Consider the following 16192-nt stretch of genomic DNA (forward strand, 5'->3'; position numbering starts at 1 on the left):
CTACCCATGAAGGTAATTTCTTTCAGAAAACAGCTCTCCGGATAAAAGAAAACTTCCTATAATCCGGTATAAACCTTTTACCCTGTAATTGGAAGTTATGGTCCCTAGTTCTGGAATCCTTCATAACAGTGAAAATTTTACCTTCATTCATTTTACTCTTACCTCTCAGAGCCTTATTGACACAACTGCATGAGAATGGCATTTTAGTGGGGACCTCAGTCACACCCACCCACCTCTACAGTGCCTGGTTGTCAAGCTGTTTAATCCACTTATTCAAAGTTTTTTCTCATATGGGTGCCCTTTTGCAGATCTCACTGTATGGGTTGACTGTCTTTAATCCTTTTAAGTAATTAAATGTTGTTAATGTAACAAGAATAAATTTTAGATCGTCTGCATTTAAAGATTATTTTTATTACTTTATATAAGCAGATTTTTTCTAACAGAAATAATATCTAATTCCTTTCAGACAATTGCCAGCCCTTGTATCTTTGCAAACTCTTCATATGAAAGATACACAAAGAAATCTCTCCAATACCCCATCATCACTGGATATAGTTAACCTTTCAGGTAATATAGTTTTGTGTTTTTTTTTATTGTGTGAAATTTTTAATTAAAGATTAATCTGACACAGTATACAATATTCATGTATATTTAATTTTTATACATGGTAAATTGTGTTGAATTTAGAATATGAGTCACATATTGCTAATGCCATATTTCCTCTTCATATAAAATTTTATTATTCCATGTGTATGTAAAATGCATTCATTTTAAAACTTACTGTTGATCTTGGAGGAGTGTGTTACATTTAGTGACCATATTTATTTTGGATAATCATAAATATTGTGCCCTGCAGAAACAAAAAATATCAGAATAGTATGATTTAGAGTTTTACTTATTACATTTTCCAATAGACCAACCTAAAAATGAACAAACTTATCTACAAAAGACCTAAACCTCTCAGTAACCTACTTGTTCATTTTACAAATATACACAGTCTCAGTGTTCCATTCTCAGTGATGTCCACTTCCACCTACAATCTATTTCTAATGATAGTATTTATGTGTATATCATCTGTGGTAGTTCTTGTCAGAGAATTCTAATGTGGAATCTCCTCTGGCTTAAAATCTCTTTACTGCATTCTGTCAAATTTGTCTACAACTCTTGAAATTAGTAGAACTTTCCGAATTTCTTCTACTTGAAACTCAACCTTCCTAACAGTGAAGTAGTTTTTCTTGGTAATTTTAATGATCACAATTCCAACTGGCTTCAGCTTTCTAGTTACAGGGAACTTATATCCCAAAGCTTTTGTGATGCTAATGACTTTACACAATTTATTGGTTTACCTACCAAAATGTTAGGCAGTTCTAACCACCCACTACTCTTGATCTTTTTCTCACCAGCATTCCCTCAAAATAGTCAATGCTAGTCATTGTTAGTGGTCCTCTAGGCATTTCAGATTAGAACTTGGTGAAGTCACAACTTGGCAGAGAATGACTGGAGAGTGAGAGAGAGAGAGAGAGAGAGAGAGAGAGAGAGAGAGAGAGAGAGAGAGAGAGAGAGAGAGAGAGAGTCCACTGGAGCTTCTCTCTCAAGGCTGTTCTCAGCCCTACATCATTTGCCATTACAAGAATGCAAAATTGGATTACCATTTTAAATCTTTCAGTCTTGATGTTTTCTCATATTGTGTCAGGGAAATTATTCTTGTAGGGATGAAATCTGTATTCCACATTCCACCCTAAAATAAAATCCTGTATAATAATTTATTATGGGAAATATAAAAAATGATTATATCATTTTAAATTAATTAAATTTTAATAAATTTAGATAATAATTTAGTTTAATTTAAGAAATGTTCAAGTGTTTCATAAATTTAATTTAATTTAAAATGATATAACCATGTATCCCCATAACCAAAGAATAAATACAGAAAAATAATTAATGCTGTTAATAGGGTTAGAGGTAAAGCAAGGTGCTATTCTGCTCCTATGAACCTAACCATCTCTATATCAAAACAAACATTAAAAATAAAGAATAAAATAAACAAAAGAATAAAAAACAGAAAAGCAGTACCCTTTGGGAACGAATGTATGGCTCCCTGCAAAAAAGAGAGAAACACCCACACCCCGAAGAATGAGCACTATTGAAATAAAAATACCACAGAAAGGAACAATTAGCCCATAAGGACTGTTTTTTCGAGGGTTTTATGTTTGGTTTATTATTTCTCTTAAATGTTGGGATGTATCGGGACATCCACTGATATTTGGCTGTAATAGTAATCAGTGATTCGTTATTTCTGCAGTCATTGCATTTGCTAGTTCTAAGCAAGATTAGCAAGTGATTGATAATTAGTGATAGGGAACTCAAAACAGTTTCTTGTTCATCTGGTTCTTAGAATTAGGCCAGCATAATAATGCCCGAGACACCTTTGACAACTTTTACAGCACACGTCTATGTTTATAAACAACATTGACACTGAAAATTTCATCCACATGTGTGCAGTTTGGAGAAGGTCTTGTTTCATATGTTTTTGTTGGGAGAATATCTTGTTCTTTCATGTGTTTTTTCTACTTAATGCAGTGGTCTTATTTCAATCATTAGAAAAGCTTTGTTTTCACAATGAGTTGTTCCGATATTTCACATTATTTTCAAACAAGTGGTATCAACAAAATTTAAGCGAGACCATCTAATAAGTCCTGAAAGAGGCTATCATAGCAGCATATCATGATTCTGGTTTCTGGTTTGCACAAGTACAGAGTCCAAACTTTGTGAGACCAAACTGATTCAATATGAGCTTCAAACCATGTCCAATAAGCGAGAAATAGGTATACAGCCCAAACTGTAGCAATGGCTTAATCCATAGATTTGGAGGGAAGGAAGTGTAAGTCATTCTTTCTCATAATTAATTCATCAACTTTGACAAATCTGTATTAATTCTTCATTGATTCTCCTTTGCTCTGATGTCCATAGATGCTCAATGGCAAGTACCACTTATGCTCAGGAGAGTAAACCTCTGAGCAGCCAAAAGTGTTGGTTGCCTTGCACATCAAGCCCTAGAAGAATAAGTCAGGATAGTATATACACATTCTTACCAGTGATCTCTCACTTCACTCTGAGAACCCTCTGGAGTTTAACACACAGAAATTAAATTTTTGCTCTTAATGTACTTAGCATGCTCAGAAAAGAAAAGTCTCTCCTTTAGGCACATTCCTAAGTACAGTCAGTCCTCATATAGCACGATAGTTGTGTTCCTAGAAACCCTCGTACAATGCAAAATTGTGCAATATAAACAACAGGCCCTATGGGAAAAATAGGGTTAGGTGCCGACCACCCAAGATTGAACACACATTTGTAACCAAAACATTACCAAACACAATAAATAATCGTAATAAAATACTTACGTATTTTATTTCGACTATTACGTAATAAAATACTGCTAATGCTTTTGCTTCTATCGTAAGCAACCTTGTTTTTTGTTTGATGATTTTCTATCCAAACAGATGACAGCTGTTCCATCTCTTCTAATTCTTTGTGTCTTAATCTAATGGATTTTAATTACACTGAGTTGTTCCTGCTATGAAAGTTGTTTTTATTTTCTCTGCATTCTTTGTAATTCTCGGTGTTGCCTCATTTAGGCAACACCGAGAATTACAAAGAGAATTATAAACAACACGATTCATATACTCTCATCTGTTTGTAGTTGACTGGGGGAGGAAAAAATAAATAAAAATATTGTTCAGTCAATGAAATACAGTCAGTTCTTGTATAGCACGATAGTTGTGTTCCCAGAAACCCTCGTGCAATGCAAAATCGTGCAATACAAACAACAGGCCCGATGGGAACAATAGGGTTAGGTGCTGACCACCCAAGATTGAACACACATTTGTAACCAAAACATTACCAAACACAATAAATAATCGTAATAAAATAAAATAAATAATCGTAATAAAATAAAATAAAAAATCGTAATAAGTATTTTATTACGACTATTACATAATAAAATATTGCTAATGCTTTTGCTTCTATCGTAAGCAAACTTGTTTTTTGTTTGATTTTCTATCCAAACAGATGACAGCGGTTCCATCTCTTCCAATTCTTTGTGTCTTAATCTAATGGATTTTAATTACACTTTGAGTTGTTCCTGCTATGAAAGTTGTTTTTATTTTCTCTGCATTCTTTCTAATTCTCGGCATTGCCTCATTTAGGCCTGTAGCATGTGCTTTATCACATGGTCTTTCGTTTCGCTCAAAGCGTTTCACAATTTCATATTTTTTCTCTATCAACAGAGGCGGACTGGCCATAAGCCTTACCGGGGAAACCTCGGTGGGCCAGAGGCCGGTGTGATTTTGGCCATAAACCATAGTATGAGGCCACTATAAATTTTCCCGGGTAAGAATTTTTGACCCAGTCCACCTCTGTTTATCGATACTGTATTGCTTTTCTTTTTCTCTCTGAATCTGCAGTGTCTTCACCAGAACACTTCCTTTTCACACCTTTTAAGTATTTTACTCATTTTTAGGGAATAGAGCACAATTACAAAACGAGGAGGCACGCTTGATGCACATAACCAAAGCTGCGCGCGTGTAGCAACTGAATAAACAACACCGTAAAGGCAGAGATATACTATTAACACCTCACATTTTACTAAAGCACATTTCTAGGGGTTACTACCATAAAACAATAAAAACAATTTCCAGTTGCGTTTCTGCTAGTGGAATCTGTTATAAACTAGTAGTAAACTCGATCTAATTGCATTTGCGATTATACCAATAGCTGGAATTGTGTTGGTTTTTACGTTATTATGGTGAAATGTGTTTCCCCTTCACTGATATAAAAAACAAATACATTTTCAGAATCTTCTCTTCATTCCTATCGTGTTGCGTTCAACTGCCATTTCTTATAAACACAAAGGCGAATCGTGCATAAGCGAATTCGGTTCGTGTTATATAAGATATCGTTCCCCTATTTATAAATCATGTATGATCGAATTCGTGTAGTGTAAACACATGTTATACGAGGACTGACTGTACTTGACCTGTCTCACACACCTCAGAGAACCATCTCAACAGCATAACAAGATAGTGAGTTTTGATAGTGAGCATATTCAACTTCTACCATGGATTTTCATTTTTCACCTGTGTTTTAAATATCTAGGTGGTAGATGACTCTCATCAACTGGTGCAATACCGCTACTTTGCTTATTGTAGGCTTGAAGTGGTGAAACCCATGTTTAGTCTCCAGAGCTAAGTTCCGGTCAACCCTCCCCCATCTCGTCCATCATGCAGTATGATTGATGTCTTTTGAGGTTATGATGAACACCATGGCGTGATCAAAACTTCCTTGCATTTCGAGGGTACAGCTCTAAAATGGTGTTCGCAGGCTGGCTGCTAGTAAGTACACCGGACCGAATTTATTGGTAACTCTCTAGGAGGCTTCCAGATTAGCTACTGTATAATCTTGCTGCTTCTACTCTGCCAGATAGTGACTAGAGTGAGACTGAGTAGTGTGTATGTGTGGAGGCATTGTCGTGGCCACATTATGTCAAGGATCTGGGTATATTCTTATCATGTGTACACCGTATCCAAAAAATTCATTACTTTATACAGCTTGTTATTCCCTCCCCACTTTTTTTTTACTATTGAATACACCATGAATTGTCAAACTAATAGAGTAAACTTTTCTGCAAAAAGATCTAAACCTCCCAAACACTTCATAGTTCATTCCACAAACATACATGGTCTCAGTTCTATCTAATCTCAGTGATGTCCATTTCCACTTGCAGTCTGTCAAACACCATGTACTTTTTCTGACAGAATCTCAGTTATCGTTTGATTCAACCACTGTTCATCTCAGTTGCCCAAATTATTCGCTGTATGATTCCTTTCATCTCAAAGGTGGTACTTGTGCATATGTCTGTTCTGATATTTCCTGTCAGAGACTTGGCAATTTTGAATCTCCTCTTTTCGATCTTCTCTGGCTTAAAATCTCTCTACTTCATTCTATCAAATCATCTGTGTCTCTACCGTTCTTCCAACTCCACAAATCACTTGGAACTCTTTGACTTCCTCTCTTTGCAACTTCACTTTCTCCAGTCCAATTTTCCTTGGTGATTTTAATGTTCACAACTCCAGCTGGCTCCGTTTTCTAGTCACACAGACCCAGCTGGTTGAGATACCGAGGCTTTTGCAAGTGCTAATCACCTCGCACAGATTGTTTATTTACTGACCAGAATACCAGACAATCCTAACCATACAGCCAACACGCTTAATCTTTTTCCCACAAACAACCCTTCTAAGTATGCAGTCGAAGTGAGTAGTCCTTTAGGCACCTCAGACCACAACTTGGTGATTGTCTCTTCTCCATTGGAACCTTTATCTAATGGCTATTCCCAACCTCGTATTGTTTGGCATTACAAAAATGCAAAATGGGGTGACCTGCGAGATTTCTTTTCTTCTTTTCCTTGGTTGGATTACTGTTCCAAAACTTCTGATGTCAACGTTTGCTCAGATTGTGTCAGTGAAATTATTCTTGTAGGAATGGAATCTTTATTCAACACTCCACCTTAAAATCTCATCCTTTATCCAAACCTTGGTTTTACAATAAATGCGCTAAGGCTGTTCAAGAGAAGAATGTTGTATATCGTAATTGGCTCGTTTCCAATTCTTCAGTTTCATTTTCTACCTACACCAGAGCTCGCAACAATTGTAAAGCAGTTATTAATCAGTCCAGACTAGATTTTGAACAGGCTAAGAGTAGAAAACTTGTTTCTTGCCCTAATAGTAGCTGAGCATTCTGGTCTCTTGCCAAAGCTATTGCCTGCAAGGCGCTTCCGTAGCCAGGTGGGAAGGAGCAGCAGTGCATAGCACACGCTTCTTGATTAGACCGGGGTTTGAGCCCGTCACCACCAAATACGGAGGATGTGGAAAGGTCGGGAATGACCACCGCATATCCCCGAGCAATATGGCCTTAGTTACTAATGCTCCAAATAACAAACAAACAAAAAAAAAAAAAAATATTGCCTGCAACTTTTGCCCATCTCTGCTCCCACCTCTGTCAAAACCATATGGTTCTATTGTCACTTCAGCCAAGAATAAAGCTGACCTGCTATCCCATTTTTCTTCCAACTTATGTATTAATGATCCTGGTAAAACATCTCCCACCATTCCCAACACGCTCCATTTAGTGCCTCCTGTAGTCTTCCGTCAAAAGGATGTCAGAGCATTTTGACGAATCTTGATGCTAAGATAGCTCCAGGTCCTGATGGTATTTCTCCACTTGTTCTCAAAATGAGTGTTCCTGAACTTATTCCTGCCTTTTATCACTTTCTTATTCCAAAGATGTTTTTCCTTCTGCTTGGAAATTTGCTCATATCCATCCAGTTCCTAAAAAGGGTGACAAATCCCTCCCATCCGATTATCATCCCATTGCAATTACTTCTACTCTTTCTAAAGTAATGGAGAAATCAATTAACCGCCAACTCTTAAACTATCTGGAAACCTTCCGTCTGATCAACGATCGCCACTATGGAGTCTGTCAGTGTCAATCCACTGGTGATATTCTGGTTTATGTTACCCATTTATGGACAATTTCGATGGAAAAGTTTGGTGAAACATGAGCAGTTGCTCTTGACATCTGAAAGGCTTTCAATCGTGTTTGGCATTAAAGGTCTTCTAAACAAGCTTTCATCTTGTGGTATGCCAAATGTTTTTTGTAATTGGTTATCCAGTTTTCTCTCAGGCTGCTCACTGAGTGTGATGGTAGATGGCTCTCTGTCTTCTAACTTCTCCACCAATGCTGGTGTCCCCAAGGTTCAGTTCTTACCCCCACTCTTTTCCTTTTTTATAATAATGACCTTCTTCCATTGACCAGAAATTCTATCCATTGTTTTGCTGATGATAGCACATTGCATTCCACTTAGCAGTTTGAGAAACCTGGCCCTGCTCAATCAGCTTCAACTTCTCGAATATCTGCTACCATTTTCTTAAATGCTGATCTCCAGGTAATTCTCCAGTGGGGCAATGACAGCTTAGTTGATTTCAATTCTTCTAAAACTCAGTCCTGTTTATATCTCACAAAAGGATTCTTCTGCTCCTATGCTTATCTTTGGTGACACTCCGATTTCTAGGCAAGATGATATATCTCTTTTGGGGTATATCCCTGACTTCTAATCTCCCTTGGCACAAGCACATTACAAATGTTGCTTCCTCTACATCTAAAAAACTTGGTTTTCTCTTTTGCTCTCGGCATTACTTTTCTTCCAAACAGCTGTTCACTCAGTACAAATCGCAAATCTGCCCTACCATGGAATACTGTTCCCACATCTGGGGCAGTGCCCCCAAAACCCAAAACATCTCTCAGGCTTCTAAATTTCATTCAGAAGAGGACAGTTAGGTTAATTAATGACTCATCTCTGACAGAGTCTCTCCACTCTCTTTCTCAAATACATTCTGTTTCTGCTGCATGCCTTTTCTTCATATACTTCCATGGGCACTATTCCTCTGAATCTACAGAAATTCAAGTCTAATGTCAACAAATATCGTCTTTTGTCTTCTTAACCTCCAACCCATACACGGTACTAATTCTACAGGTTCTAATACCTCTTGTGTCTCGGGTTTTCATAAAAAAAAAAAAAAAAAAAATAGAAACCGGGAAAACATTATAAATTGCTTGCTAAACACTGTTTTTGTAAAGGATAAGCACTTTATTCCTTAAATGTTTGTGACAAAACTTCAAATCAGAACTTACCACCTAGACACCAGTGACCCATCATAACCTGTCATATAACCTTACTGAGCATCGGTCACAGTCTTTATACTAAGCTTAGTGCTTATGTGATGCCAACTTAAAAGGCGCCTCCATAGCCAGGTGGGCAGGAGCAGCAGTGCATAGCACACGCTTCTTGATTAGACCAGGGTTTGAGCCCACGACCAAAATTTTTTTTTTTTTTTTTTATAGGAGCATTAGCAACTAAGGCCATATTTCTCCGGGAATATGCGGTGGTCATTCCCTGACCTTTCCGCATTCTCCGTATTTGGTGGTGACGGGCTCGAACCCTGGTCTAATCAAGAAGTGTGTGCTACGCACTGCTGCTCCTTCCCACCTGGCTACGGAGGCGCTGACCACCAAATATGGAGGATGGGGAAAGGTCAGGGAATGGCCACCACATATCTGGAGCAATATGGCCTTAGTTGCTAATGGTCCTAAAAACCAAACTTTCACCCCCCAACAAACTCTACTCCTGTACACCCTAACCATCCTAACCTGAGATACTGCTGAAATTCAGTCCATAACTAGTGCTCCTAACTTTTCAGGCCGGTCAACACTCCATCCAGAGAATATTTCATCTCCCCTGTTTATTTCATGGAATCTATTGTTTTTAATTCTATTTTCATTATCATCTTCTTTACTGCCACCTCTTTCCTTGGATGATCTATGGGAGTCAGAAACTTAAATTGGCCAAAGGCAGCCTCTTGTGCTGCCTTTGGCACCCGTTCTACTAGTGAAATTTCATGCTATCATCTAATGGTGCCACTAGATGATATTATTTAATTATTCCAGCAAAGTATTATGACAAAAGTCATCTGGCTTGTGGTAATAAAAAGCATAGACAAACATATCATGTTCCAGCTTAATTTTAATATGAAATCCCCTAAAGATTGCATTTGTGAGTCATCACTGATTCTCTACAGTAGAGTGAACTTGGTATGTTTAAGGATTAATCCTTAAGAGGTTGACATTTTCAGACCTGTGACATCACTCTTTCAACTATTGACATCACAATGTAAATAATTCCAACTTTTTTTAAAATTAAAATTGAATTTTTAATACATTCAGGAATTGTTTTGAATTAATTTGAAAATTTATACATTTCTTAATTCAGTCTTTCTTGGGTCCATCCATGACAGAGACTTATTTTCAGCCTTGAAAGCTTGTGCTTATACTCACATTAGTGACAACAGCATTAGCCAAGCTGACCTATATTGCTAAAATAATATCATTTTAATATAAATAGCATCAAAAAATGTGAATCTGTTATGTATATAAAACTCACGGTACTGCTTTGGGTTTTAAATAATGGATACATAATGGATTTTAAGCCTTACTGGTCCATCATCAGATGTGGGCAGTCTCAGTAAGCAAGTTTTTACTGACCAGTGAATAACAGATTGAACCTAAGTGGTGTATGGTAGAAAACTTTCAATTAAAATAATAAAAGTTAACTTCATCTTCATCCTCTAATATTGAATGATGTTTTCCCTACACATAGAAAAGGATTAAAGGTTACAGGGTTATATTTCGGCTCAGGTGTTGAAATAATTAGAGGAATATATATGCAGTGCACACTTTTTATTGTGATCATGGATAATGTTATCATTTATGTAATGTTATTAGTTTCATGAAGTTCTGATCAGATGTTTACTAATACAGGCACCCTCAACTTATGTACTTAATTGGGTTTTTTTTTTTTTTTTTTTCAAGTACGTAAGTCCAACTTCGGTCTTGTAGATACTAAATATATGTACAGTACAGCCTAACTTAACAAGATTATAATCCTCCAACAAACTTCACCAGGCCATATGTACAGTATTGTTTACAGAATTTTACGATTTGTAAGTGAGGCAGAAAAAACACACAATGCATAATAATGTAGAGTACAGTATTTATTCAAAAGTAATTTATTCTAATACCTGTAAACAGTACTCTATAGTGTATAAACAAGATTCAGTATACAAGAACAAAAATAAACATGAGTTTAATTTGCTGACATTATTATATATATTGGGATATTGGGTATTGTACATATTGGGAACAGATTGACTGGTCGTGGTACCACGTGTGGTATGGATTTCATATGTTCACTTCCACTTTCTTGAAAAACTTTATGGATTTTAATCTGCATAGTTTTTTTCTTCTTCTTTTCATAGATTAGTTTATAGCAGGCAATGGCATTGTTTACATCTGCTGCCACTTTGGTGAACCTCTCGGTGTTAGGATCTTGAACCCCGAGATCTTGAACCTCTCGGTGTTAGGATCTTGAACCCCAAACTGTTGGAAAGCCACTCAGTTCCTGAGTGGCTTTCCAACAGTTGGTAAACACACTCTTACTCCACCTTGAGATCCAATTATTTTCCAAGCTTCACCACGTTTTTTGAGACTGACTCTATCTCTTCAAATGTACAGAAGTCATGAGCAAATTGTGGGATGAGTTTCTTCCAGATCCCATTCATATTTCATGATGTTATCCCATGCCAGGCAGCATCTGTATTCTTGATTGCATTGTAGATATTATATCCCTTCCAAAACGGCTCTAAGGTCATTCTACCCTCTCCTTCTGTTGCTGTTAAGGCTTCCTTAAAAGTTTGTTGAGTGTAATAAGCCTAGAATCTAGTAATAACCTCCTGATCCTTTGGCTGTAAGAGGGAGGTGGTATTGGGAAGCATGTGAACCACTTTAACATTAGAATGAAAATCATCCAAGTGAGGATGATTGAGGTGAGGATCAGGAATAGACAAACATTCGCAGCAGACGGGCGTGCAGGCAGCTAACGCCGTGTTATCATACACACGGCAGCTGATTTTGCTACTTCACATGCATTGTTCAAAACTGTCAAATATATTTTTGATATACAGTATTATTATTAATTTTGAGAAACTTTGTGCTTTGTACTTATCTACAAGTTGTATGTAAGTTATTTGTACGAAATTAGAGGAGTGCCTGTACATAGGAAAAAAAAAAAAAACATTTATAGCAATCAGCACTTCAGTTTATGTTATTGCTTTTTTGCTTCAATGCTTTTTATTTACGTGTGATGGAAGTGATTACATAATGGTCTTTAATTCTGACACATCGCGTTTACAGTTGCTACTGTTGTTTTTGTGGCACCTCCATAGCCAGGTGGGCAGGAGCAGCAGTGCGTAGCACACACTTCTTGATTAGACCGGGATTCGAGCCCGTGACCACCAAATACATAGGACGCGAAAAGGTCAGGGAATGACCACCACATGTCCCCGGAGCAATATGGCCTTAGTTGCTAATGCTCCTAAAAACCAAATAACTAACTAACTAACTAACTAAATGTTGTTTTGTATGGTTGTCAGTGTCGTTACTTCCACGAAAGAAAGTACTTTATCTATACTCCTACAAATCTGACTGTGTTACAGTAGAGTATCAATCTTTTTTTAATTCTTTATTTTAATATTTTCTTTATTTGTTTTCAATTTCATTTTTATTGATGACTTTTTTTGAAGAAATAGTGAAAGATTAAATTAAATTATTTTATATTGTTTTTTTTTTTAATGTTTTCTTACTGTCCAATTCCACCTTTTTATGTAACAATGCCAAACAGCTGTATTTCTGTTACATCAATTATTTTTATCAATTAAGCTGTGTCCTGAACTGATCACAATAAGCAGTGTTCTCTGTATTTTTGTGTTAAATTTCTGTCTTGGGGCTGCTTTGGTTCTCCCAGTGACAGAGACTGACTTTTAGCCTTGAGAGCTTGGTCTTATGCTCATTAGTAGAGATGACACCATTAACAATAAGTCTAATTTGCTAATGTCATTTTGTGTGTTTAAAACTGAAAGTTTTTCTTCTTTATAGAACTCACCTGGCTGTTCACTTAGACTCTGTACATTATTTGCTATACATATCTAGCATAAGCTTACTAATAGAGAAAAACAACTCTTACAGTGGTATATTGAGTCATCATTCTCTGTAACTGGAGGTACCAGAGTTAAAACAGAAACTGAATGCAGAAATGCATACATTTTTCAAATTCAATCCATGCCTGTGTTGAACCTTACAACCCTACTTTAATTAGAAAATTAATTTGCATATCGTACTCTTTCTTTGTATTGGTGTCTGGGTATGTATGAAAATTTGAAATGCAGTGTAATTTGGATTGATTGACTGATTTAATATGAGAAATGATAAAAAAAAAAAAAAAAAGATTGAGACTAATTTTACAACACAAAATGTAAAATGAGGCTAAGGTAAAGAAAGCCAACATGAGAACTATCAAAAACTTCAAGAAACTCACCAATAGAAACTGGTTTGCCGCTACCGCAGTTTCTGCTTGCACTCTTTGTAAACAGACGGTGCATGTTTATCAGTAGTGGCAGTAAAAGTCGATAACATTGATTAGTTTTTTCTCATTATTAAAAGCAGATTGTTGGAGTTCATGTGTGTTTTTGGGGCTGAAATTTACTTACTGGTACACCATACAGACTTCCCAAGTCTTAGGGTGTTTATCCCCCTTCCCACTGTTTTAAAATAGGAAAAAACAACTTCTACTGCAACTACCAATAATGATGTATTGATTAGTTTTTTCTCATTATTAAAAGCAGTTTCTCATTATTATTGGAGTTCATGAGTGTTTTTGCCACTGAAATTTACTTACGGGTACACCCGGCAGTCCAAGTCCTAGGGTGTTTATCCCCCCTTCCTGCTGTTTTAAAATAGGAAAAAACAACTTCTACTGCCACTACTGATAACACGCACCATCTGTTTACTGAGAATGTAGGGAGAAACTGCAGTAGCGGCAAACCAATTTTTCTGGTTAAGTTCCCTGAAGTTTGCAGTAGTTCTTGTGTTGGCTTTCTTTACCTTCACCTAAAATGATTATTAATGAAAACTATATATATTTAAAACTGTCAGATATTCATCTCTGATGTATAGTTTTTTGCCTCTGCAAGTCTGCAATAATTTTTGAAAAGCTTGAAAAGGAAAATTAATGAGCAAACAGTAAGGTAATGTGAAATTCTGTGTCCTACTGAACAAAACACTATCAGAAACATTAGAACATTTGCAGATTGTACACATATAGATGGTATAAACAGTTCAGCGTTGGAAGAACCAGTACAAAACATGACTATAAAAATCAATAGCTTACGTTGGTATTGGTACATATGCTGTTTTCCTTGAAGACAAACAAGTTGCAGTCAGAAATATTGTGGGGGTCATGGGTATTAGTGATAGGTGCACACAAAGCATTTTTATATTTAACATTCAAAATATTCAGTGTGAAAACAGTGTTTTGGAATGACATGTTTGTTCACATAGGGTCCTTCAACTTGTTGCTCCTGAACAAAATCAAGTTAGAGTTGATATCTGTTGACAGATGGCAATCCTAACCTGCCTCAGAAACACTAATGTTAGAAAAATAATATTTTAAGTATAATAATCACCGGAGATGAGTCCTTGATCAAAACAATGAAGTTTTGATCCAGTGGAGGTGTGCTATGCTTCTGCACATCACTTCTCCACCTCTGAAGAAGGCACATTCTGTGAAGTCTGCTGGCAAGCATATGCTCATTTTCAATATGAAAGGCAAAATTTAAACTCATATTGAAAAATGGGCCAGGAAAGACCTGATTTGAAAACATCTGGATGCTGGACCATGACAATGCAGGAGTTCAGACAGCCTCAGTTGTTAAGGAAACATTACATAAGTTAAGCATCAAAACAGTTCCCATAGACCAAATTTGCCCCCTATGACTTTTTTTTATGTTTCCTCAAGGATGAGCTAAGAGATCACCATTTTTCATTGTATACCGAGCTGAAAGCCTCACTCAGGATATTTTTAATTTTTCAGTCAAATAATGGATTTTTTGAAGAAATGGGAAAAGTAAATTGAACTAGATGGAGATATATGAAAATGAAATATAATCAGAAGAAAGAAAGAAAGAAATATAATAATCAGAAGAAAGAAAGAAAGAAATATAATAATCAGAAGTTCAATAAAAACAATGTTTTTTCTTTTTAATTTAATATATTTCAGCATTATTTGATCATCTCTTGTATATCTTGTAATAAGAAATTTTTTATATTTTTAATATAAAAGGTAAAATTTATAAACTTAATTACAGATATAGATTTTTCCCAGAATGCCTTGCCTCGTGTTCCAGATGCTCTTTATTCATTAGCAAATTTGAAGCGGCTGAACTTAAGTGATAATTGCATTACAGAAATATTACCAGATATAGGTGGTAAGTTATAATATTGAACAGCTGATAGTTCTGTTTCTCTAGCTAAAATTAATTATAATTTTTATATGGTTCTGTAATCTCATCTTTGTGCACTACAGATAACACAATACACTGTTCCATAATAAAAGTAAATTTTCATTTTGCCAAGTCTTGATTTACAGCATGGAAACTTGTAAAAGTTATTCTTTCATCTAGAAAACAATAACAAATAAAGATATGTTTGAAAAATTTTGATTCTGATTATATTTTATATAATTTCTGTAAGTGGCTCAGCAAAAAATTAAGATTTGAAAATTTCAGCATTGCAGCAAATTATTAACTTGACAGAATAAAGTAAAGTAATAAAATAATCATGACAGTGGAAGCCAAGTATAGAAAATTTAAGTAAATAAAATAGTATTTCACAGAATAATAATATAATTCTTAATCATTGTTTTAAATACCTTATTTACATTTTTTCAATTTAATGAAGATGTTAAGTGCATATATATATATATATATATATGCAGATTGTTTGTAGAAATGATGTCATAACATCCTGGATTGACTGAATTTTTTATTATTTTTTTTAATTATATTGTTCAGCTTTTAGAGCCTTCATTTTCATGTTTCTTACAAATATGTTTCATAGAGTCTAAATTTGAAATATATATATTTTTTAAATTCTTTTTCAGACCTTTGGAAACAATTAGAAACTTTAAATTTGTCAAGAAATAAACTCACTGCTTTACCTGTAAGTATATTTTAAAAAAATAATAAAAAAAAATAAAACGTTATAATTGAACTTGTTTAAAATGACTTTGGAAAAATAGAACTCCATATAAATTGTGCTGTTTTACCTTGTTTACTGTATCATTTCAAAATTATATATCTCTGCTGTAATGTTGAACTTTCCAGTGAGCTAATGGTAATATATATTACAGAATTTGTAAAACATTCATTATCCACTAGTGCTGTATTTTCAATAGAAATCTAGTATATATATATTAATTACAACAGATTACTGTTATTACTATAATTTCTCTAATTAAAATTGAGTTCAGGAAATTGTTTAGTTAGCAGCTGAATTTAATGACCATTAATTCAAAAATTTTTATTACTACTGTCATGTGCCATAAGCATTACAATTTTCTTTGTTTGGATTCATAGCTGTTTCCCTGGAATTTTTTCTTTGGCAAGAACAGAATTCCATTATGGTACACTGT

At 35.3% G+C, this 16192-nt stretch overlaps 1 protein-coding gene across 4 annotated transcripts in view; it reads left to right on the plus strand.

The window, feature by feature from the left end:
- Positions 1–16192, plus strand: part of fliI (FLII actin remodeling protein) — a 436796-nt gene that overhangs the window by 106659 nt on the left and 313945 nt on the right. For all 4 annotated transcript variants that reach the window (XM_090376949.1, XM_090376950.1, XM_090376948.1 and 1 more), the window contains 3 exons: positions 467–567; positions 14868–14987; positions 15662–15720. In XM_090376949.1, the coding sequence (XP_090233075.1) occupies positions 467–567; positions 14868–14987; positions 15662–15720 (280 nt within the window). The remainder of the gene's footprint in view (positions 1–466; positions 568–14867; positions 14988–15661; positions 15721–16192) is intronic.

This window comes from Mastigoproctus giganteus, chromosome 7, assembly GCF_048544385.1.
Source record: "Mastigoproctus giganteus isolate SK-2022 chromosome 7, ASM4854438v1, whole genome shotgun sequence".
NCBI classification, from domain to species: domain Eukaryota; kingdom Metazoa; phylum Arthropoda; class Arachnida; order Uropygi; family Thelyphonidae; genus Mastigoproctus; species Mastigoproctus giganteus.